Source organism: Cetorhinus maximus, chromosome 8 (genome assembly GCF_964194155.1).
Source record: "Cetorhinus maximus chromosome 8, sCetMax3.hap1.1, whole genome shotgun sequence".
NCBI classification, from domain to species: domain Eukaryota; kingdom Metazoa; phylum Chordata; class Chondrichthyes; order Lamniformes; family Cetorhinidae; genus Cetorhinus; species Cetorhinus maximus.
In genome coordinates, this window is record NC_135886.1 from 75,952,348 (window position 1) to 75,976,252 (window position 23,905).

The following is a 23,905-nucleotide window of genomic DNA, read 5'->3' on the forward strand; positions in this document are numbered from 1 at the left end:
CAGTGTATTAATTATCGATATTATGTACTCACCATCTAATTCCCATCTATCTCATCTGAGATAGTTATATTATAAATATTTATTCCTTGAGTATGCATTACAGAGCATGTAGCACATTTGATATTTACTTGGACCTTGATATGTTATCAGGACTAGAATATAAAAGCAGGGATGTGCTGCTGAGGCTTTATAAGGCTCTGGTCAGACCACATTTAGAATATTGTGAGCAATTTTGGGCCCCGTATCTCAGGAAGGATGTGCTGGCCCTGGAGAGGGTCCAGAGGAGATTCACGAGAACGATCCCAGGAATGAAAGGCTTGACACATGAGGAACATTTGAGGACTCTGGGTCTATACTCGATGGAGTTTAGAAGGGTGAGGGAGGATCTGATTGAAACTTACAGAATACTGAAAGGCCTGTATAGAGTGGACGTGGGGAAGATGTTTCCATTAGTAGGAGAGACTAGGACCCGAGGGCACAACCTCAGAGTAAAGGGAAGACCTTTTAGAACAGAGATGAGGAGAAACTTCTTTAGCCAGAGAGTGGTGAATCTATGGAATTCATTGCCACAGAAGGCTGTGGAAGCCAGGTCATTGAGTGTATTTAAGATGGAGATAAATAGGTTCTTGATTGGTAAGGGGATCAAAGGTTAAGGGGAGAAGGCGGGAGAATGGGGTTGAGAAACTTATCAGCCATGATTGAATGGCGGAGCAGACTTGATGGGCCAAATGGCCTAATTTCTGCTCCTATGTCATATGGTCTCATGGTCTTATAATTCCTATGAAAGCCAATGTTTGCATTGTAATGTTAAGATCAATGCTTTAAACTCAATATAAAGTACAATTATAATCGATACAAGTCTCAGTTTATTTCACCATGTAAAACTTCTGACGAAATGAGTCACAATGTTGTCACACCAGATATACATTACAGTTTTCTGTATCTAGATCATGCTGCAGTTCAGATGCTAATAATTGCAATCAATTTTCAGGAAGTGCATTTAGTAACAGCTACTTGACAACTTACTTTACATGGCCTTTGTATTGTATCTCTTCCAAGTATCCAATATTCATGTGTCTTAACTGTGAGTGTTAGCAGGCTATTTCACAAATATCCTCATGTCATGCCCAGTAAAAACATGTCCTATTCATAATATATAACTTTTCAGAACTGTCTTATTTTTTAAAATGGACACACAAGTTGACTAGAATGGCTACCAAAGGGTCAAGGTACATGATAAAATAAACTGAGATTTTTATTGATTATAATTGTACTTTACATTGAGTTTAAAACATTAAACTGATCTTTACAATGCAAAGATAAAAGCAAAATACTGCGGATGCTGGAAATCTGAAATAAAAACAAAAATTGCTGGAAAAACTCAGCAGGTCTAACAGCATCTGTGTCTCCAAGTTTGCAATTTAACAAAATAGAGCTGAAAAGACCAGTTACCATAAGTTAAGTGTGAAAGACCATCATCTATCTATTGTGTAGTGATGTCTTTGGACTTCCAAACCATTCTGGTTAGGTAATACCAGTATTAGTCATGTGACAGAAACCAGCTGGAGAAAACAAGTTTTGTTTCAAAGACCCAGGAAAGACTGGGCATACTGCAGAAGACCACTGCAAAAAGCAACACCAGCAGAAAAGGCAATGTCAATTTTGCCTTTTAAGAACAGGGAGTAATGTGTCTAAGTTTGCTGACGATACAAAGCTAGGTGGGAATTCAAGCTATGTGGAGGATACAAAGAGGCTGGAAAAAGATATGGACAGGTTAGGTAAGTGGGCAACAATATGGAAGATGGGGTATAATGTGGAGAAGTTTTTTTTATTCATTCATGGGATGTGGGCGTTGCTGGCTAGGCTAGCATTCATTGCCCATCCCTAATTTCCCTTGAGAAGGTGGTGGTGAGCTGTCTTCTTGAACTGCTACAGTCCATGTGGTGTAAGTACACCCACAGTGCTGTTAGGGAGGGACTTCCAGGATTTTGACCCAGCAACAGTGAAGGAACGGTGATATATTTCCAAATCAGGATGGTGAGTGGCTTGGAGGGGAACCATGGTGTTTCCATGTGCCTGTTGCCCTTGTCCTTCTAGATGGTAGTGGTCGTGGGGTTTGGAAGGTGCTGTCTAAGAAGCTTTGGTGAGATCCTGCAATGCATCTTGTAGATGGTACACACTGCTGCCACTGTACATCGTGGTGGAGGGAGCGAATGTTTGTGGATGGGGTGCCAAGCAAGCGAGCTGCTTTATCCTGGATTGTGTTAAGCTGCTTGAGTGTTGTGTGAGCTGCACTCATCCAGACAAGTGGAAAGCATTCCATCACACTCCTGACTTGTGCCTTGTAGATGGTGGACAGGCTTTGGGGAGTCAATGTATGAGTTCCTTGCCACAGGATTCTTAGCCTCTGACTTGGTCTTCTAGCTACAGTATTTATATGGCTAGTCCAGTTCAGGTTCTGGTGAATGGTAACCCCCCAGGATGTTGATATTGGAGGATTCAGTGATGGTAATCCCATTGAATTTCAAGGGGTGACAGTTGGATTCTCTCTTGCTGGAGATGGTCATTGCCTGGCTCTTGTCTGGCGCAAATGTTACTTGTCACTTATCAGCTCAAGCCTGGATATTTTCCAGGTCTCTCTGCATTTGGACATGGACTGCTTCAGTATCTGACGAGTTGTGAATGGTGCTGAACATTGTGCAAGCATCAGCGAACATTCCCACTTCTGAGCTTCTAGTGGAAGGAGGGTCATTGATGAAGCATCTGAAGATGGTTGAGGTTATTCATTTCAGTTGTAAGAATGGAAAAGCAGAATATTTTTTAGAAGGTGTGAAATTTGTAAATGTTGATGTTCAGACAGACCTGGGCATACTCAAGGAACACAAAAAGTTGGCATGCAGGTGCAGCAAGCTATTAGGAAAGCAAATGGCATGCTGGCCTTTACTGCAAAGGGATTGGAGTACAAGAATAAAGAAGTCTTACTACAATTGTGCAGGGCTTTGGTGAGACCACACCTGGAATACTGTGCAAGTTGGGTCTCCATATTTAAGGAAGGATATACTGCATTGGAGGCAATACAGCGAAGGTTCACTAAAATGGTCCTTGAGATGAGAGGGTTGTCCTATGATCAAAGGCTGAGTAAATTGGGCGTCTGGAGTTTAGAAGAATGAGAAGTGATCTCATTTAAACATTTAAGATTTTGAAGGGACTTGACAGGGCAGACAATGAGGCATTGTGTACCCTGGCTGGGAGATCTAAATTAAGGGGTCGATCATTTAGGACTGAGATGAGAAGAAATCTCTTCACTCAAAGGGTGGTGAATCTTTGGAATTCTCTACCCCAGAGGGTTGTAGATATGCCATCATTGAATATATTTAAGGCTAAGATAGACTGATTTTTGGTCTGTCAGGGAATCAAGGGATACAGGGAGCAGAAAGGAAAGTGGAGGTGAAGGTCAAGTTCAGCCATGATGGTATTGAAGGGCAGGGCAGGCTTGATGGACTATATGGTCTTCTCCTGCTCCTATTTCTTATGTTAACAGGCTCATTGTCAATCTGTTTGGCCATATCTGAACACTTCTTCCCTACCAACAAGTCCGGCAGCAGGACTTGAACCCAGCTTCTGGCTCAGAGGTAGGGCACTTCCTGCTGATCCATAAGACCTTCCTCTTGGTGCTATGCATCTGAGGTAAAAATCTATCCTTTGTCAGGACCTTGGGCATGGAAAAGATTTGGAAATTGCAAGCGTTGCTGCTGATTTAAGTGGCATGCAATAAAGAGATTTGAATAAATGAAAAATGTCAAACAGGAGAAGACCTACTGTTCCATCCAGTTTGCTTTATATTAATGAAATTTCTTGTGCATCACATGATATGTGCTTTCCAGTCGGAAGACATGGAATCGACTGGGAGAGGCGATGCAACATATAAAAACCTAGACGAATTAGGGACAGAAGTCTGAAAAATTCCTCTCTCCTCTCAGCCTTTTAGATGATTAAAACTAATTCAAGAGACCACTCTAGCCCTGATTAATGTTATTTTGAGGGGATCTCTGCTGGAGATGGAAACAGATCTAGCTCTCGCATGAAGGAATTTGAATCCGTGTTCACCGTATTAATTGTTCCACAGATCCAACATTCTTTGGAAAAATAATCACTTCATAACTTCTAACCTAGTTCTGGCCTGACATAAAGATAAAGATATGCAATGCCTGGCCCTCCATAATGTATTTAATGAAAATAAATCGTCTACAAAAACACAACCTAAACCCATCACCACCCTCTAAACCTCAGTCAATGCACCCCTAAACCTGCACGCCTCTAGAGCGTAGAGACACAGCTCTTTGAACCTATCCCGGTAACTAAAATTCTTAGACTGGAATTAATCTAGTGGCCCTCTTCTGCATTGCAATTTCCAAAGCTTCAATATTACCCTCCATGTGAGTGGACTAAACCTGAACACATTATTCTAAAAGAGGTTGTTACAATGTCTTGTACATGGAAAAAATAACATGCCTTGTTTAAAGTGAATTATCTTGTAGTACACTTTACCAGTATGTTCACTCTAGCTATTGCTTCTTGGCAGTTATGACCTTTAGAGATCTACTTGCTATTACAGCTAGATCTTTCTTTCTTCAACACAAATTTTAATTATTTTTCCTGAAGGGTGTTTGTAAATCCAGCATTCATCCTGGCCACATGCATAACACTGCATTTTTCTAATTTAAACAACATCTGCCACCACAGGTCTAATCTCTCAGTACATCTAGATCCTTACGTAGTAGTCGAACATCCTCCAAAATCCTGACCATTGCACATATCTTAGTATCAGTTACAAACCTGCAGATCATTTCACCAACTCTTACATCAACCTCATTAAGAAAAATAACAAATAGCAACAACCCTCACACCAGCAATGACTGCCAGCTGTAGGGCCTTCTAACAGCTGTACAGGAGCCAGGGGGGTCTCCAACCTCAAAGGCCAAATGAAGATGGGGAAAAGATGGCACACATCCTTTTGTGTCCTCTGCCTGTCTCTCTCAGCTTCTCTAATTGGAGGAGGCTGGATCCAACATTACTGGCTGCCCTTCCTAATGGGTGCCAGCCCAGTATTGAGAGAGGAAATATGATAGTAGTTGCTGTCACTCTTGATTTATTTACAAGGGCACCCTCCACACCTCATGCGAAACTTTAGAAATCCTGGGGGAAAGAAAATCCATGGAAATCTTTGCCTGGAATTTCTATGTGATTTCTCCAATAGGAGATTGACAGAATGCTTAAGAAAATTGGTGCCATTTACGTTGTTTCACCAGGGGTTCCCATCGATCTTCCAGCTAGGTTATGGTGAGAGATCGGGAGAACTGGCAGACACTCTTCCCCCATGCTTGGTGTCATAAATCTTCCCTTTTTCCCTTGCTTTGCACCTGGGACTGAGCATTCCTCAGGCTTGAAGCAGAGGAGAGCCAGCTTCATGTCTTTACATGAAACAAAACCAGCTTTGAGTGCTGTAATTATGTTTTCAGTTAAATTCTACCTTGATTTTCTTAACTAGGCAATGCATTTGGAGACATTTGGAGATTTAGAAGGCTATTGGAGTGTTATGATAGCTGGTGGACAAATATCTACAGTTCACTTCAATGAGGATCCCAAGATTGTTTGAAGCAGTGAAAATGACTACTGCCTTGAATTTCATTCCCACTGGATCTTTCCAGACATCTTCAAGTGGTCTTTGACACATTGGCCAGGCAGCAGCTCACTACTGTGTGAAGAATATCATAGGTCCTCTCTGCAGATTGGTCTCATGGTTTGTTACTTTATGCAAAGGAGAGTGAGCAGGATAATTGCATAAGTGGCAGGATTGCCTCAGGTGCAGGGAGCAATTGATAGAATTGATACATTACCTTGAAAGCCCCAAAAAACAATTTTCTCAATTTTATAGCAGGAAAGATATGCCGTCAAAGACAAACTTGTATGCAGCGTTAGTCACCTTGTCCTGCAAATTAACACCTAGTTCTCAGGAACCTTTTGTGATACCCGTAATTTAAGATAAACCAGGAATCTGATATAGTGTGGGAGTTAGTAATGACCAAATGACAAAAGGGATAATGGTGTAAGGCAAAAACGAATCCTTTCACCACTTTTGTATGCATAGGGAGGTGATGGCCTAGTGGTATTGTCACTGGACTAATAATCCAGAGAGCCAGGGTAATGGGCTGGGGACCTGGGTTCAAATCTGGCAGGTGGTGGAATTTGAATCCAATAAAAATCTGGAATGAAATTGTTGTTGGTTGCTGTAAAAATTTACTAATGTCATTTAAGGAAGGACATGTGACTCTAGAGCCACTCTGAAATGGCTGAGCAAGCCACTCAGTTGCATCAAAGCCTCAAAATAGGAATGAAACTGAATGGACCACCTGGCATCAACCTAGGCACTGGAAATGACAATGCCATTTTAATGTCAACCCTGCAAAATCCTCCTTACTAACATCTGGGGGCTAGCCCCCCTCAGCCTCTCACAACCTCCCAGACTAGTCAAGCAACAGCCTGACATAGTCATCCTCATGGAATCATACCTTACAGACACCATCACCATCCCTGGATTTATCCTATCCCACCGGCAGAGGCGGCGGCACACTGGTTTACAGTTGGGAGGGAGTTGCCCTGGTAGCCCTCAACATCGACTCTGGACTCCATGAGTCAGGCCAAACATGGGTAAGGAAACCTCCTGCTGATTACCACATATCGCCCTCCCTCAGCTGATGAATTAGTGCTCCTCCATGTTGAACACCAACTTGGAGGAAGCACTGAGGGTGGAAAGGGTGCAGAATGTACTTTCGGTGGGGGACTTCAATGTCCATCACCAAGAGTGGCTCGGTGGCACTACTAATGGCCAAGTCCTAAATTACATGGCTGCTAGATTGGGCCTGTGGCAAGTAGTGAAGGAACCAAGAAGAGGGAAAAATGTACTTGACCTCATCCTCACCAACTGCCTGCTTCCAGGAGTGAGCACCACACAGTTGTTGTGGAGGTGAAGTCCTGTCTTCACATTGAGGATACACTCCATTGTGTTGTGTGGCACTACCACTGTGCTAAATGGGATAGATTTCGAATAGAGCTAGCAACTCAAGACTGGGCATCAATGAGGTGCTGTGGGCCAACAGCAGCAACAGAACTGTACTCAAACACAATCTGTAACCTCGTGCCCCAGCATATCCCCCACTCTACCATTACCATCAAGCCAGGGGATCAACCCTAGTTCAATATGAGTGCAAGATGGCATGCCAGGAACAGCACAAGGCACACCAAAAAAAAATGAGATGCCAACCTGGTGAAGCTATAACACAGGACTACTTGTGTGCCAAACGGCATAAAGAGCTAAGTGATCCCACAACCAACCAGATCTAAGCTCTGCAGTCCTGCCACATCCAGTCGTGAATCTGGTGGACACTTAAACAACTCACTGGAGGAGGAGACTCCACAAATATCCCCATCCTCAATGATGGGGGAGCCCAGCACATCAGTGCAAAAGATAAGGCTGAAGCATTTACTACAATCATGAGCCAGAAGTGTAGAGTGGATGATCCATCTCAGCCATCTCCAGTGGTCCCCAGCATCACAGATACCAGTCTTCAGTCAATTCGATTCACTGCACGTGATATCAAGAAACAGCTGAAGGCACTGGATAGTGCAAAGTCTATGGGCCCTGACAATATTCTGGCAATAGTACTGAAGGCTTGTGCTCCAGAACTTGCCGTGTCCCTAGCCAAGCTGCTTCAGTACAGCTAAAGCACTACCTGGATATGTGGAAAGTTCCCAGTTATGTCCTGTGCACAAAAGCAGGACAAATCCAACTCGGCCAATTATGCCGCATCAGTCTACTCTTGATCATCAGTAAAGTAATGGAAGGGGTCATCACAGTGCTATCAAGCGGCACTGGCCTAGCAATAGCCCAGTCATTGACGCCCAGATTGGGTTCCGCCAGGGTCACTCAACACCTGACCTCATTACAGCCTTGCTTCAAACACGGACAAAAGAGCTCCCGAGGTGAGGTGGGGGTGAATGCCCTTGACATCAAGGCCACATTTGACACAGTGTGTCATCAAGGAGCCCTAGCAAAACTGGTGTCAATGGGAATCAGGGGGAGAATGCTGTTGGCTGGAGTCATACCTAGCACAAAGAAGGTGGTTGTGGTTGTTGGAGGTCTATCATCTCAGCTCCAGGACATCACTGCAGGAGTTCCTCAGGGTAGTGTCCTTGGCCCAACCATCTTCAGCTGCTTCATCAATGACATTCCTTCCATCATATGGTCAGAAGTGGGGATGTTCACTGATGATTGCATAATGTTCAGCACCATTCGTGACTCCTCAGATACCGAAGCAGTCCATGTCCAAATGCAGCAAGAGCTGGACAACATCCAGGTTTGGGCTGACAAATGGCAAGTAACATTCATGCCACACAAGTGCCAGGCAATGACTGTCTCCAATAAGACAGAATCTAACCATTGCCCACTGATGTTCAATGGCATTACCATCACTGAATCCCCCACTATCAACATCCTGGGGACTACCATTGGCCAGAAACTGAACTGGACTAGCCATATAAATACTGAGACTGCAAGAGCAGGTCAGAGGCTAGAAATCGTGCGATAAATAACCCACTTCCTGACTCCCCAAAGCCTGTCCACCATCTAAAAGCCATAAGTCAGGATTGTGATGGAATACTTTCCACTTGCCTGGATGAGTGCAGCTCCCACAACACTTAAGAAGCTTGACAACATCCAGGACAAAGCAGCCCACTTGATTGGTACCACAACCACAAACATTCACTCCCTCCACCACTAACACACAGCTGCAGCAGTGTGTACCATTTACAAGATGCACTGCAGGAGTCTACCAAGGCTCCTTAGACAGCACCTTCCAAACCCACGACTGCAACCATCTAGAAGGAAAACCTTCTAGGGAACACCACCACCTGGAAGTTCCCCTCCAAGTCACTCACCATCCTGACTTGGAAATATATCGCCATTCCTTCACTGTTGCTGAGTCAAAATCCTGGAATTCCCTTTCTAACAGCACTGTTGGTGTACCTACACCACATAGACTGCAATGGTTCAAGAAGGCAGCTCACCACCACCTTCTCAAGGGCAACTAGAGATGGGCAATAAATGCTGGCCCAGCTAGCAAAGCCCACAACACGTGATTGAATTTAAAAAAATCAATGACTATTGGTGCTGCTTCCTGCTCTTCACTTGAAGTGCAAAATTTCATTTATTTTGCTTCAATTTCCACCCTTCTCTCACCTTCACATGGTCCATTTCTTACAATTGCCTTCCCTTCCTTGACTTTTCTATCTCCATTTCTGGGGATAGGCTGATGACCAATATTCATTGTAATCCCATTGATTCCATCGGTACTTTGATTACACTTCCTTCCACTTTGCTTCCTAGAAGGACTTTATTGCATTCTCCCAGTTTCTCTGTCCCTGTCACTTCTGTTGTAAATATGTGACATTCCTTTTATGCCATTCCAATATGTTTTCCTTTCTCCTCAAGTGAGGATTCTCCTCCATTGTGGTTAACAAGGCCCTGGATGGTATGCAGGTTGGGTGATCACTTTGTGGAACACCTCTGTTCACTCCACAAGTGTGACCCTGAGTTTCCTGTACTTTGAACTTGCTGCACCACTCCCACTCTGTCTTCTCTGTGCTCAACCTCCTACACTGTTCTAATGAGGCCCAAGGAGCAGCACCTCAACTATTGATTAGATGTTTTACAGCCCCAATAATTTAAGATCATAAACCCTGCACATATTTTTCAGCCAGCAGCTTCTGGTAATGATTCTGCTGCTGTCATTTACAGCTCTCCTTGACCATCTTGTTTCTTTACTTGTCCCATTATCATCCTCTTTTGCCATATATCATCACCCCATTTGTCATTTAATCTCTCCTGGCTTCCACACAGATCTTCCATTTAGTTCTTTCATCCTCTCCCATTCTTTCCTCGCTTGCTTTAAACCTATTACATCTCTACTATTTTCCAGCTTTGATGAACCTGAAATGTTAACTCTATTTCTCTCTCCATAGATGTTGCCAGAATTGCTGAGTATTTCCAGCATTTTCTGTTTCTCTACCATTGATTGGAGATTAGAGAAAAACCCTGCAATCGTGGCTATGGTCTCCAGAATGGCTCCTCCTGAACAAATATAATGTAGTCCATACAAGATATGATATAGAGCAGACCATAGGTATTCTGAAACCATTTTAGTTGTACCTGAACAGATGTATCTGAACTTGTGAGCCCTGCTGTAAAGCCAGCAAGACTGTTCAGAGTTCATAATAGTTTGTTACATGTTGAAAGAAATCACTGTCCAAAAACATTATAAGATGTTAAGAATTGCAATAAACATTATAGAAATCTTATGAAGAAAGCTTCCATAGTAACTTGCTGGTTGAAAAACACAAGACAAGCCTATTATCTTTGCCAAGGATATGTCTCTATCACAGACCTTCCTGAAAAGGTTGGATCCCATAACCCATATGTAAACCAACTGTCTGAGAAAAAATGTAAAACAATTTTGGAGAGGAAAGAGTTTTTTGAGGTGATCCATGCTGGCTTCAGCCTTCCTCAGACGGAAGAAAACTGGGGAAGAACGTCCTAACACTTTGACCAGAGAACAGAAAGCTGCTGCCACCAGCTACTGAGATCAACATTCTGTGTCATCTGTCTTTTTGTCCTTTGGGACCATTCTCATCTGTCAAAGGTCATATGCTTTCCTGTCTATTTAACTGATGCAACAACATTAAAACTGTTGCTTCTTAATAAAATACTTAATAAACTCCCTTAAAATCACTCATTAACTTGGCTCCCATTTTGGGAAATCTGTGACTCCTGGGCCAGAATCTTACAATGCTACACAATGTTTCCATGTAATTTTTTTTACTGCTTTCTGCACCTTTAGAGGTGCTGTTTTTGGGTGAGATGTTAAACAAAGACCTAATCTGTCCTCTAACTCAGTTCAAAAATCCAATAGCTCAATTTCGAAGAAGGGTAAGGGATTTCCCCAGGTGTCCATGCCAACATTTATTCCTCAAATTTCAAAATGTGGGTGTTCCCTCTCTAGCTGCATTTCCTTGTCTCTGACTGCGCTCAGCCCAAATTTCATTTACAAGGAAGATAAAAGAAAAAGGAAGGAAGACTTGTATTTATATCTCGCTTCTCACAGCCATCTGACATCTCAAAGTGTTCTGCAGCCAGTGAAGGCCTTATTTTGAAGTTTAGCCACTGTTATAATGTAAGAAACACTGCAATCACTCTGCACACTGCAAGCTCCCACAAACAGCAAAGTGATATTGACCAGATAATCCATTCTTTAGATGCACTAAAGGGATAAATATTGGTCAGGACACTGAGGTAAGTCCGCTCCTCTCTTGCAAAATAGCAAAATGGGAACTACTAAGCCAACCTGCGAGGGCAAAAATGGCCTCGCGTTGACGACTCATCTAAAAGATGTACCTCTGACAGAGCAGCACCCTTTCAGTACTGCACTGGCAAGGCAGGCCTGATTTTTGTGCTCTGGAGTGACATGCCTCTAAGCTGCGCCAGTCTGCTGTACCATCAACATTTCAGACAGCATGAGAAACCAGAGGGTGGCTCCATGACAACAAGGGATGCAAGCCCCTTTACGTGCTGTTATCAACAGCCTCGATGACAGTAATCTGAAACTGCTTGATTTCAGTCTGAACTGCCGTTACAGCACTCAGACATTGGGTGGCTTCTGCTTGTGGTGCAATGCAAGCTGAAACTTCTGTCATCAGATGCTGTATCATAGTCGGGTGCATAAGTTTTCTCATGGAGTTAGCCACTGTGTTCACACCGGAAAGGCTGGACACCCAGCTCTACACAAAGCCCTGTGGAAGCTTGATGCCAAACTCTTCCATGCTCATTGACAGAGACCACAGTCTTTCTGGAAGGCCTGCCAATCTGCCAAGTATTTCTGTGTGCTTACCCATCAACCTTTATCTGTGCACTGCTCCAGTGAAGTCTTCATTTGAGTTCTCTTAGGAGAACTAGTGTGCAACCTCACCACTGACAAGCTGGCACCTGTGCTACCATTCCCCCCTACCATGGCTGCAGCCACTGGTGCCTGGTACCTCACCATGTAGATCCTGCCCTAGACTAGCCTTTTAATGTATGCATCGCATCAGTATCTGAACTGGTGACTGCGAGTGTGATATTGAGTGATAATGTTGCTACATAGTCAGTCTCTTCTTCCACTTCCACTTCTTGTTCCTGCATCACTGACCACACAGGATACCTGGAAAAAGTAAAGGCACAAGGGTAAAGTTGCAGTGATGTGAAGGGGTTGAGGAAGGGAACAGAAAATACATGCTTAGATCATCTACAGCTTGTAAACCAAAAAAGAATGTGGATGAGGGGGAATAGGGAACATGAGAAGGAGGATTAGGTACAAACATACAAACACCTTCAATGTTTTCAACTCGCCAATGGCTATGGCCTCAATTGTGGCTGTGAGCAACAACTTCTCTCTCAGGGTGAGGACTTGCTTTTGTGCCTGACCCCTGCCAGTAAGATGCTGCTTCCAGCTTGTGATGATACATCACCTTGTCCTGCAAGAGAGATGGAATTGTGTCAATGTGTGGAATGTGTTTGAGTGATGTGTCTGTCATGATTGAATAGCTGGCAATGTGTGCAAGCTGTGAGATGTGGGTGTAATGCTTGCAGCAGTGGTAAGTGTATGAGGGTGAGTTGAAGCTATTGTCATACCCCAGTACATTCTGAACTTCTAACTAATTTATATATTTTAAAACTGACCACAAATGGCTGCAAAAGATGGCTGCGCAAGGATCACCTTACTTCTATGGAGCGAAACCACCCGGTCTCAGGTGGGAACAAAAGAATCCTTGCAGGCTGATTTTGTAACAATGCCTGCTGTCTGTTGAAACTAATTCAGAAGGTTAATTTCAAATTGAATGAGTCATTCAAATACAAAAACACTGGCTGTCACAGAAACTACAGGCCTGTCATGAAAGAGAATGAGATAATTATAAGTTGCTTCATCAGTATCTAATCATTGTGTATATGAGAGTGTGTGTGAGTCAAGTGAGTGAGACGTTGTGTTTTAAAATCTGGGGCAAATAACCATCTTTAATTTAAAATGTCGCAAAAAGCTTTCTGCTGGCATTATTAATTGGGACATTCACTCTGAGGGTAAGAAACACACGCCTTTTACATATCAATATACTGATCACAGGCAGTAAAAAAGGAACACATATATCCTGTCTTTGACACTGAATGTTAAGTATGATTGTCATTATTAAAGATTGTTGGTAGGGAATTGATGAGGTGTGGAACATCTGAGGCTATTGCTGTAATTGATGGGATATGGCATTTGAAAATGTATTCACTGACCTTGACCACATGTGTGAAGTCATTGAACTTCTTTTGGTATTGCATGAAAATGCTCGCATCTACACTGGTGGAATTGACTGCAATGGTTATCTTATCCCATTGCCTTAATTCGCACTCTGCCTTTGAAGTGCATCCTAGTTCCGTGAGTGGAGGGTTTCTCTTTTGTTCATCTCCTGCACCAAGCCCTCAAGCGCTGTATCAAAGAACATTGGAGCCCACTCTCTGCCATGTTGTGCCATTCTTGTCTCTTTCCCAGGTCAAACTCTGTTCTAGAATGACTTCCAGCACCTGCTTCAGTCAAAATGCACCTCTCCTTTAAGAGGCTGGTTTTCAGTAGTGCAGGCTAACTTGAAGTCGTGCTAACCTCTCACAATTTTGCATCCCTGCTCAGGCACGCAGCAACTCAACAGTGCTTTCTGACTGCAAAGTGCAAACATGTAACTGAGTAGACAGTAAAAAGTTTGTGTGTTGTCTCCTGCATCAGAAACTATGCACTGCCCATTCTGGGGCCTTACTGAATTTCATGGCCCTAAGGTTGTACTCACTTTTTCCAACTGCCATTTCATTCTGCTTCTCTGACAAGAGACTGGGGGAACTCTTTGCAAAATGCTGCATGTGCGATGGGCCAGGTCTCCACTATTTGATAGTTTTCTGTTTGCCTTATAAAGAACAAAAGCTCTGTCTGCTTCATAAGACTAATGATGACCAGTGGTGGAGCCAAGAACTGGAAGTGGAATGAGCTTGGAGCGATATACATATATAAACCCTCTGTCTAATTTTGCTGCTTCTCTGCCTGTTGCAGGCCCAAATAAAGTGGGCTGTGTTAGCTGTGCCAGCCCTCTTATTGTAGGATCTGAGAGGAGACTAGTGACAATCATGTTCACACTTACAGAAAGGTCTTTATTTAAAACTTTTCAGATACAGTTATTTGATATGTAATGGCATCTAAATCTATAATTTGTAGAATCCACAACTTTGTAAACGAATAACAAAGTATTATTATTTTACTCTAATATATGAACATTTATGATTCCTTAGTCCAGTAAGAAATAACACTTTTACAGCAATTATATATTACAACTGTTTATGTCTTCAGTTACAAGATTTCTATAACAATCACTCGAGGTTGCTCTAACTTTTTCAGAATATTTTGGTGAAGGTATCTGGCGCATTGTTTCGAAAGTGGTTGAACCTGTCATCTCCAGCTACTAGCACCGTCGCCGGGAAAGAACGGGGTCTGTCCGCATCCTGAAAAAAAATAGTAACAATCAGCATTAATAATCATCTGTATTTTAATCCTTCTTGCAGCCTGTCTAAATCTAACTGCATCAGAAAAGCCCAGCTCTGCCACCAGATTGGCTTCACAACCCAGAGCAGGCAGGATGGTGTTAATCGGGAGTTGAGATGATGGACCATGAAGTCATGTAGATGTGAATCACATATTCAAAGTATATTACCCTTGGGTTGCCACACTCACACCTGGGACATCAGCTGTTAGTTGTGGAAGGCTCTCAGCAATCCAGGAGGATTGGCAATCCTATTTCTGATAATAATTTCAGGTTGGCTGCTATAACAAACATAAAAGACATTGGCCAGAATTTTATACTGTTTGTGCGGGCGCGTGCCCAACCTGGAATCACATGAAATTGTACGAGAAGACGTCGGGCACACATCCTAACGTCATCGCACTCACAAGCAGCATTACGGTCGGCGGGCACATGCAGGAGTCAGAAGCCTGCCCACTGACAATTAAATGGGTCATTAGGCCCATCAAGGAGCCACTTGTCAGCAATTTTACGTGGACCGTCCATTTTTACAGTTGGTGGATGGGCTAAATGGCCAGGCCAAGTGGCCAGGCGGCCTTCATGTTTTCACCACTAACTACATTCAGGTGGGATGAAATGTCCAGAGTTAAATAAAATAAAAGATGTTTGAGGGATGATCTGCTATGTAGTCTTGCATTTACAGTATTGTCACAGTTTGCAGCAGTTTACTGAGCTCATTTCATTTTTAAATTACTGCAGCTCCCTGAAGCAGCTCCAACGCAGCCGTCAGCCTTCACGGAGCACAAGCCCACACCCTCCCTTCTCTCGGCGCCTGCCCTCTTCCTGCACCCCCTCAACGGCAGCGCTGAGCCTTTCTCAGCACGGGTTTCATGCTGGCTGGCCGTAATTGGCCAACCAGCGTGAAATTGCGTTCAGAGGCTGATCGCGGGCAGAAGCGCATTTCGCGTTTGCTTCCGGGCCTGCTGATCGCACACGCCCAACAAACTTAAGATTCAGGCCATTGAGGTTTGTGTGTTTTTCATATTTATACATAGAGTGGAGTTAAATACTCACTTCAATAGGATATGCAGTAGTGGGGATATAACGGATCACAAAGCCACATCTACGCCTGTTTGACATGTTGGGTTCACTGAAATGGACTGTCAAACCATCATGGATCTGAAAGAATTTTACTTTAAATATAGGCAATCAGGTTAAACACACAACAGGAATTTGATATATTTTCAGTCTAATTTATTTTAAATTTCTGACTCCTACTTACAGACATTTGCCCTGCTTTGAGAGGGCATAAAACAGCCTTCTCAGCTTCAACCAAATGCTTGGGAATCTCCTGATTTGATGTCAACATGTTTCCAGGAATAGTACTTGTTCCATGTTCCTGTAGGCCTAGTTTGTGGCTTCCTGTAAGTATCATTTAGCACAGCATTATCCCTCTAAGAAATACCTATAATTATTTTGTTATAAAATTATAAAATGTGCCATTTGATTGGAAAATTGCAAATGTCATTAAATGGATTAAGTTATGATGACAAGCTCTATAAACTTGTTTTCCTTGACATTAGAAAGTTGAGGGAAGATCTATTGGGCTCTTTAAAATAATGAAGGGATTCAAGGTGGTTGCTACAGAAAAAATGATTCCCTCTGGGGTTGTAATCCAGAGCAAGGGGAGTAACCTTAAAGCTTGAACTGGGTCATTTCAAAGTGAAATCAGGGTGGACTTTGCCGTCCTTACCTGGTCTGGCCTACATGGAATTCCAGACCCACAACAATGTGGTTGACTCTTAAGAGCCTTCTGAAATGGCCTAGCAAGTCACTCAGTTGGAGGTGGCACACTAACACCTTCTCAAGGACAAGTTGGGATGCCAATAAATGGTAGCCTTGCCAATGACGCTCAAACCCAAGAGTGGATAAAAAAAATGCGTGGTAATCTCAAAATTCCTATCCAAAATCCTGTGGATACTGGGTCAGTCGAAATTTTCAAAACTGAGATTGTTTGTTAAGCATATCATGGGATATGGAACAAATGCAGGTAAATGGGGTTGACGTCCAGATCAGTAATGATCTAACTGAATGGTAGAACAGGCTAGAGGGGCTAAATGGCCCTCTCCTGTTCCAATGTGACTATATGTGAGCTCAGAAAATGGAAAATATAATCAAAATGATCATTGCCCAACCTGGAATAACCTGCAGAACCCCATTTTCTTCATCAACGTCATCCAAGGCCAACCACATGGAGGCTACAGGTCCTCCGTCAAAGCCCCAATATCTATTGGAGAAGAACAGTGTAAAATTATAATGCCCAAGTGTTAAACAACAGTCACATTCAGAAGCATAACTTAATAGTTTTGCTGTACTGTAATACCTGACTCACCTGATGTCCTGATGCCAGGCAACATAGGGGACGACATCATTTTTGTGAGGGACATCAGAGGCTGGATACTTACAGATAAACCGAGAATCAAGCAGAATGACATTGGGCCCCAAAACTGCAATAATGGCTTGGAGGACCAAAGGATTGGCAGCTAAATCCATCACCCACTTGTACTGTAAATGCACATTGTGAAGGCTGTACTGGGTGTATACTTTACCTAAAACACACACAATAAAAATAATCAAATATCTAAGTTAAATTAAGTTTTAAAGAAGCATTTTATTATTGAAAGTGATGGCAGATGTTTATCAAAGATACTGAATTAAATTTGGAGCCACATTTCCAGATCTTCCAATTTCTACATGCTGTTGACCATTATAAGGACCATTTAATAACTGGCATACAAATTCTTACTTACCAAATTTATCTTCTAAAGCTGAAAAATTCTGAGTGGCCAGTGCAAGCTCTTTTTTGTCTAGGATGTGGAGTCCTGTAAGGTAACCATTATTTTCATAGAAATTTTTCAGTTCGCTTGCCTTGCTCTGCATTTTCAGTAACTTGTTTTGCTTGTCCACTGCTTGTAGAAATTGTGCTTGTGCTGATACTGGCTCCTTCAAGGTTCTGACATAAATAGGTAGCCCAGGGATCTTAATTTGCATATTCACACCCCACTAGTTCCTTAAATAGCAGCCAAAACACCTATTTAGGAGCTCCTTCTGCCAGCTGAGTGATGTTATTTGAACAACCTCTCCTCCCAGAAGGAAACTGCAGTATAACTTGAGAAACTGCCAGTTCTTGTATACGTTAAAATCGAATTTTAGTTCAGACCAGTATCAGTCATTGTTATGACTAATACAGTTGGTAAAGTGGAGTTATTAAAAAAAATCCCAGAGGGAAACTTTAAACAACTGTCATAATCAAAAACATTAAGTGTTAGGTTTGAGATGCGACTCTAAACTCAGGAATCAGACCACTAGTTTGAGGTATTACATTAAACTAAATGAAACATTTTATTAATTTACACCGGTCAAAATATATGTACACATGGCTACAAATTACTACTATCATAACTTTTAACAAATTCCCAACCTGATCTCCATCAAGGCAACAACAACCCACAGACTTAACCATACACCAGGCAAAGTATTTTCACCTTACGAATTCAAAATGAGGTGACTTTCACTGTGGAGCCAGTTGGAGGCTTACAGCTGCCTTTTGATCTTACATTGCATCTGCCTGCACACACGAAAACTACTGAAGTTATGCCTACCAGCCTCATTGAATGTTAATTCTCATTGTATCAACAACCTCTTTGAACTTCACCTTTTAACAATGAAACCCCTTTCATAGTACCAATTTTATTAGTAATATAAACATATGGCTTGGTATCTGCTAGATAGGCATCAAGTTTTTACCCCACTTCTTGAATGCTCTATTCAAAAAAAATGCAAATGCACGCTATCTCTCTTACATATCAAAATTTGTACATCAAAGCACCCAGACAGGCTGGCTTTAATCCAATTAAGACATACCCACAGGCCAAACCTCTGTTTTAAAAGAAAAATATGTTCCAAAATATTAAATACATTAATAGCTTCATTGATTAGTCCACTCTGTACCTGCAGTGCCATTGCAGCCTGGCCAAACCCACCTGAGGAGCACATTCCAGGGCACATCCTGGGTGTGCCCCTCGAGGCACAAGGCAGTCAGTCCAATCAGCCAGGACTCACCCCCTTGGCCAGCTTCGGCGTCATTGACAGTTGCCACTCACACTCTAACACCCCTGAGGTCCAATGGAGGGATGGCCTGCCCTTAACTGCTCTCCACACTGACCCATGCTAACCCGGTACTCACCCTTCCCGATCCCAACAGATCATTGAAGCGCTTCTGACACTGCGCCCATGTCCGCCTCACCACGTTGTGGCTGCTTACCAGGGATGCCACCTCCCCCTCCCTTGCCCTCTTGGTAAGGTGCGGTGGCCTCCTCCTCCCATCTCTGGGGACAAGGGTGTCCCTCCTGGCAGCCACCACCTCCCGGAGCACTGCGAAGCACTCATCAGAGAAATGCAGCGCCGACTGCCCCACCAACCTGCCCTCCTGCCTGCAGTATTCAGTCGCATTCAAATTCATAGCGAGAGTACAGGAGACGTCCTTCCACGGCAGCCTTCTAGGGGCTGCCTGGGCCGCTTTTGAATTGGCCGCTGGGTTGCCATTGGACTCGACGGACATCATGCCTCCGCCCGCCCCTTCTCGGAGCTTCCCCAGCTGCCTTTCACCCTGGGCGGCCTTAATTGGCCCACCAGTGTGGGATCACCTACCAGACCCGATCGCGAGCAGCAACCGGCATCCCGACCGCTCCCACCTGTCCCTGCCGAGCCCACCCGCCAAGGGCAAAATTCTGCCCCTGAAAACTGGACACTACATGACAGTCACGTTGGCCAACGTTGTTTAGTCAAGGAACAGTGTCAAGTGAAATAATAATACGTGGGGCTTAGCATTTTATTTATCTGTTTTGTGGTTTCACTTGTCAGAGCTGGTATTGCAGCTTATGTGCTAGTCTCATGGCAAGAACCATAGAATACCATTTATTAGGTGTGTGTATTTCTTATCAATAACTTCATGTTGTAAAGGGAGTTGATCACATCACAGAAACAAAAATAAAAATACCTGGAAAAACTCAGCAGGTCTGACAGCATCTGCGGAGAGGAATACAGTTAACGTTTCAAGTCAGATCTGCTGAGTTTTTCCAGGTATTTTTATTTTTGTTTTGGATTTCCAGCATCCGCAGTTTTTTGCTTTTATCTTAGTTGACCACATTATGTTTGCAAACTAGCTTTGTCCTTTGGTAAAAAATGCAGCTTGCTGTATGTTTTACAGAAGAATAATTTTTAACCTAAAATTCCTATATTGATTCCATGCCATTTGACCTTTATTCCTCCACACTGACAGAAAGAGCAGACTTCCCAGCCTGACCACAGCAGTGGAGGTCAACTGTCTTAGGGTCACCGAGAGAACCTGGATACAGTGCAGAAAATGCATCAATGACTTTTAAGATCTGCCAGTGACTGAGACTCCATTATAGAAATGTACATTCATGGAGGGATGTGGGAAGGCTCCATGAGGATATTGTCTTGTGCACTGAACAGGAGTGCAAGGTAGAATGATGCACAAATGCCACTGTACATGATCCCAAGGTTTATGAATGGGTTTTGGAATGGGGGATGGGGAGGGATTGAAAGAAGTGTAACTGGTCATTTGATGTAATTGGTCATTTGGTGCTGCAGATTGTTCAGCCTGTGGATTTCCCAGTAGGCCAGATGTCTGAAGGAATGATTATGCAGGAGATTCAAAATCTTTATAATGTCACAATGCCTGAGAAAGATGCAAGACAGGAGGCAGTGTGCCAAACCTCATGCCAATAAAAGAAGAGGTGTTGCAGCTTGCTGACAGGAAGTGGGACTGGTAGATTGGAAGAGGTGAGATATGAGAAAGGCCCTGGAATGATGAAACTGCAGGAGGGGGCTATGCACAATTGAGAGAGATAGGTGTTAACCAGAATAAGGGGAGAGTGTATGATGCCTGGTGTGTTGTTATGAAGGAGGCATTGGTGGTATCTGATTGAGAATGCTTTCGTGCCTCGTGAAGGAATGAGTGTCATGTTGGAAGTGAAATCCAAGCAAAGAGTAACATCTCATAATGTTTGAAGTGTTGCCAATGTGGAAATATGTCTCTGTGCACTCGCCGCGAAGGTAGAAGATGGCCTAGTTTTGTCTCCTGTACAGGTGTGCCACTGACTGCTGCTGCCAAAAGTCCCAAAGGTCCAACTCTGAGGAGGAAGAGGAAGCCTTAGAGAGTGCAATGTCACACTCCTGTTCCGTACACAGTACTGGCACAGACACTAACACCTTGGTGGGAATTCATGCCTCAGAACTAAGGGAACCACAAACTGATGAACCACATGCTGCTGATGGAGACTGAGATTGTGCAGGCCTCTGGCAGTTGGGGGAGTGCTGGAGGACAGCCAGATGCTGAGTCACAGTTAGGTGATGAGCTTCTGAAGTCGTCCATAAGGCGGCTGGTGCTGGACATCCAGTGTATGGGGTGTGGATATGGGTGGAGATACCAGAGGTGTTGTATGTTCTGGCACTGACTTAGCAGGAGCCCACCCTAGCCATGAGCACGGTGATCAGCTACTCAGCAGAACATACGACTTCCTCCACCGACAGACGGATGACTGTCTTGGACAGCCAAACCCAGCAGATTACAGAAGGAACTGTGGGTATGTATTCTGACCTGCACTCCATCACTTTGGGTGGAATCATCTTAGATTTGCACAAAGTGTGGTAGCAGGCAGGAAAAAAGTTGTTTTACCTGTCGACACACTTCCCTTATAGTGATAGCATGCTGCTATCCCTGAAAAGCATATTCCAGCACTCTGGTCCTCTGCCAGTGGCACAGATGCCTTCAAGTCCTGCAGCAACAGAAGGGCCTTATGCCACTGTACAGGAGGCACCCACCACGCTGGGGCCCTCATGGCCATGGGCAACCAGAGGGAGGCAACCAAAGTTACCACAGACAAGGGGGCATAAGGGACAGCAGCCTGTCTCCACTGCAGCTGCAAGCAAGGGTTGGGATGGAAGGGAGTGGGGTGCACCATGCCACAAATAATTTTTAAAAACCCCACACCAGTCAGGCTTCGCTTCACATGGTTTATCATCTGTATTACTTACAAAGGACAATAAGGTTCAATATACATAACTGATGAGTTAGCTGAACATCCTAGAGAAGCGCACTGGTTAATTTACTGTGCATAATAATGGATGGAGATGGATGGTTTTATGAGGATGTGCTTTTATTTTAAAGATATAATTTTTAATTTTTCTTTTTCTGGCTGAATTTTTTTTTCTGGCTGAATTTTGAAATTAAGCTGAAAACCTTTAAAGACAATGTAGACTGCCTGATGGCTACAATATACAAGCTTGCATTCCATCAAGTGGGATGGAAAAGATAGACACTCAACCCCCTCGGGAGCATGAAAGACCCCATCCCCTGTTGGGCACTATCCTGAAACTTTTCAAAAGTTTCTGAGTTGCGACATCAAAATGTAATTACCTGTTCTAAAAACAATGACTGCAGCAGACATGGACTAGTAGAATTTCCCTGGAATATACAGCCAGCAGGGGACTTTAAGGGACTGTGTTACTGAACAGAGACATCAGAATGCTGTACTGAAACAGGCTGTAAAAGCTTTTTGCTTTCTCTTTCTCTCTTGGAAGTATTGACCCGATTTGCAAAGTAACCACCCTGAGAAGAGAAATCTACTGCAAACTGAGATCATTTGGGAATAAAACATGGGTATACATTCCATACAGCCACACCCAGGAAGACAACTGGACAAATGCTGCAACATGGAATCACCACATCGAGACCAGCCAAAGGACAGCTAACTGTATGCTCCTTTGTTTTATCTTCTTCATGAACTGTAAAAAAGCCTTAAGACCATCGTATTATTCTACCACCTCTACTAGTTCGTGTGTTTGTGTGTAGTTGTGTGTGTGTGTGGGCCCAGGCAAATGCCTGTGAAATGTGAATGGGGGTTGCAATTTGCCTAGTCCTTTTTTTTCAATTCGGGGAAATTGTTTCAATAAACTTGCCTTGTTCTTTGTTTAACCAGAGAAAACCTGTCTAACAAATTCTTTATAATTTGAAAGTGTAAATAGTGGCACTCCTACAGTATTGGTAAAGCATACTCTGTCTACGTTCACAAAAAAACCCTGTTATGGTCGGACCTGGGTGGTAGAATAAGGGAGACATTTCACCCCTCCTCACAAGATCATAATAATGGTCTTAAGTCTTAAATTGCAACCAGGGGAGTAACATAGTTTAGGCTTTTGTGATTTTAAGAGAAGAGAACCTGGTTTTCTGGTGATGTTGGAGGGAGAAGGAGGGAACAGTGGACAAGATGAGAAGAAGTTTTGATAGACTGAGCTACTGGAATCTCTGGATGATTAGAGCTTCCTTTGTTTCACACCCATCCAGACGGTCCTTGGCAGGGCCTTGCACATCTAGCTGTGTCGGTTCTCCCTCCTCTTCCTCTTCATCAGAGGAATGGATACTCTCCCTTGACTCCTCCTCTGATAGGGGATCTCCTCTTTGGAGTGCTAGGTTTGTGAAAAGCACAGCAAACCACCACCATCAAGGACACTCTCGAAGGCGCACACTAGAAACCTCCTCCATATCTGTCAAGGCATCCGGCCTTATTTTGAGGGGACCAATCACCTGCTCGATGATAGCCCTGGTTGTGCAATGGCTTTAATTATATCGGGGGCATAGCATCAAACTGGTGCTATGAGCCACTTCTTTAACCTGTACGCTTTGTCAGCCAGCAGCCATTCTTGCAAAACATCACGTCCAATACAGCATGCTTGGCACCTGGGAGTTCCTGAGGATATAGGAATCATGGCTGCTTCCTGGGTACCTTGCACAGACCTGCAGGATACACTGCTGGTGGTCAAGGACTACCTGCACATTGATTGAATGGTAGCCTTTCCTGGTAATAAAGGCCCCTAGCTGGCCTACTGGTGCCTTGAAGGTGACATGGGTGCAGTCAATTACACCGTGGACCCTTGGAAAACCTGCCATGGCCACAAAGTCTCTGTCTCTTCCCATCTGATTATTGTGGTTAGTGGCGAAGGCAATGAATTGCTCTGAATTTCTAAACATGGCATATGTAAACACCTTAATACATTGGTGTGCTGCAGGCTGGGTAATGCCACTCAGGTCTCCACGCATGGCCTGAAATGAGTTGGAGGCAAAAAAATTCAA

General features: G+C 43.5%; 1 protein-coding gene and 1 long non-coding RNA gene across 3 annotated transcripts; one reads left to right on the plus strand and one right to left on the minus strand.

The window, feature by feature from the left end:
- Positions 1 to 14,304: 14,304 nt before the first annotated feature.
- On the minus strand, positions 14,305 to 17,750 carry LOC144683738 (putative alpha-ketoglutarate-dependent hypophosphite dioxygenase). The gene is made up of 6 exons (XM_078547072.1): positions 17,499 to 17,750; positions 17,081 to 17,297; positions 16,884 to 16,975; positions 15,971 to 16,110; positions 15,763 to 15,867; positions 14,305 to 14,671 (listed from the first exon to the last, which is right to left on the minus strand). The coding sequence occupies exons 1-6, from the start codon at positions 17,737 to 17,739 to the stop codon at positions 14,564 to 14,566; spliced, it is 903 nt and encodes a 300-aa protein (XP_078403198.1). The 5' UTR covers positions 17,740 to 17,750; the 3' UTR covers positions 14,305 to 14,563.
- Positions 14,680 to 22,760, plus strand: LOC144683739 (uncharacterized). 2 transcript variants are annotated; one of them, XR_013577328.1, is made up of 3 exons: positions 14,680 to 14,982; positions 15,973 to 16,112; positions 20,030 to 22,760. It is a non-coding gene; the product is annotated as an uncharacterized LOC144683739 (long non-coding RNA). The 2 variants fall into 2 exon arrangements; XR_013577327.1 differs by lacking the exon at positions 14,680 to 14,982 and adding an exon at positions 15,593 to 15,714.
- Positions 22,761 to 23,905: the final 1,145 nt, after the last annotated feature.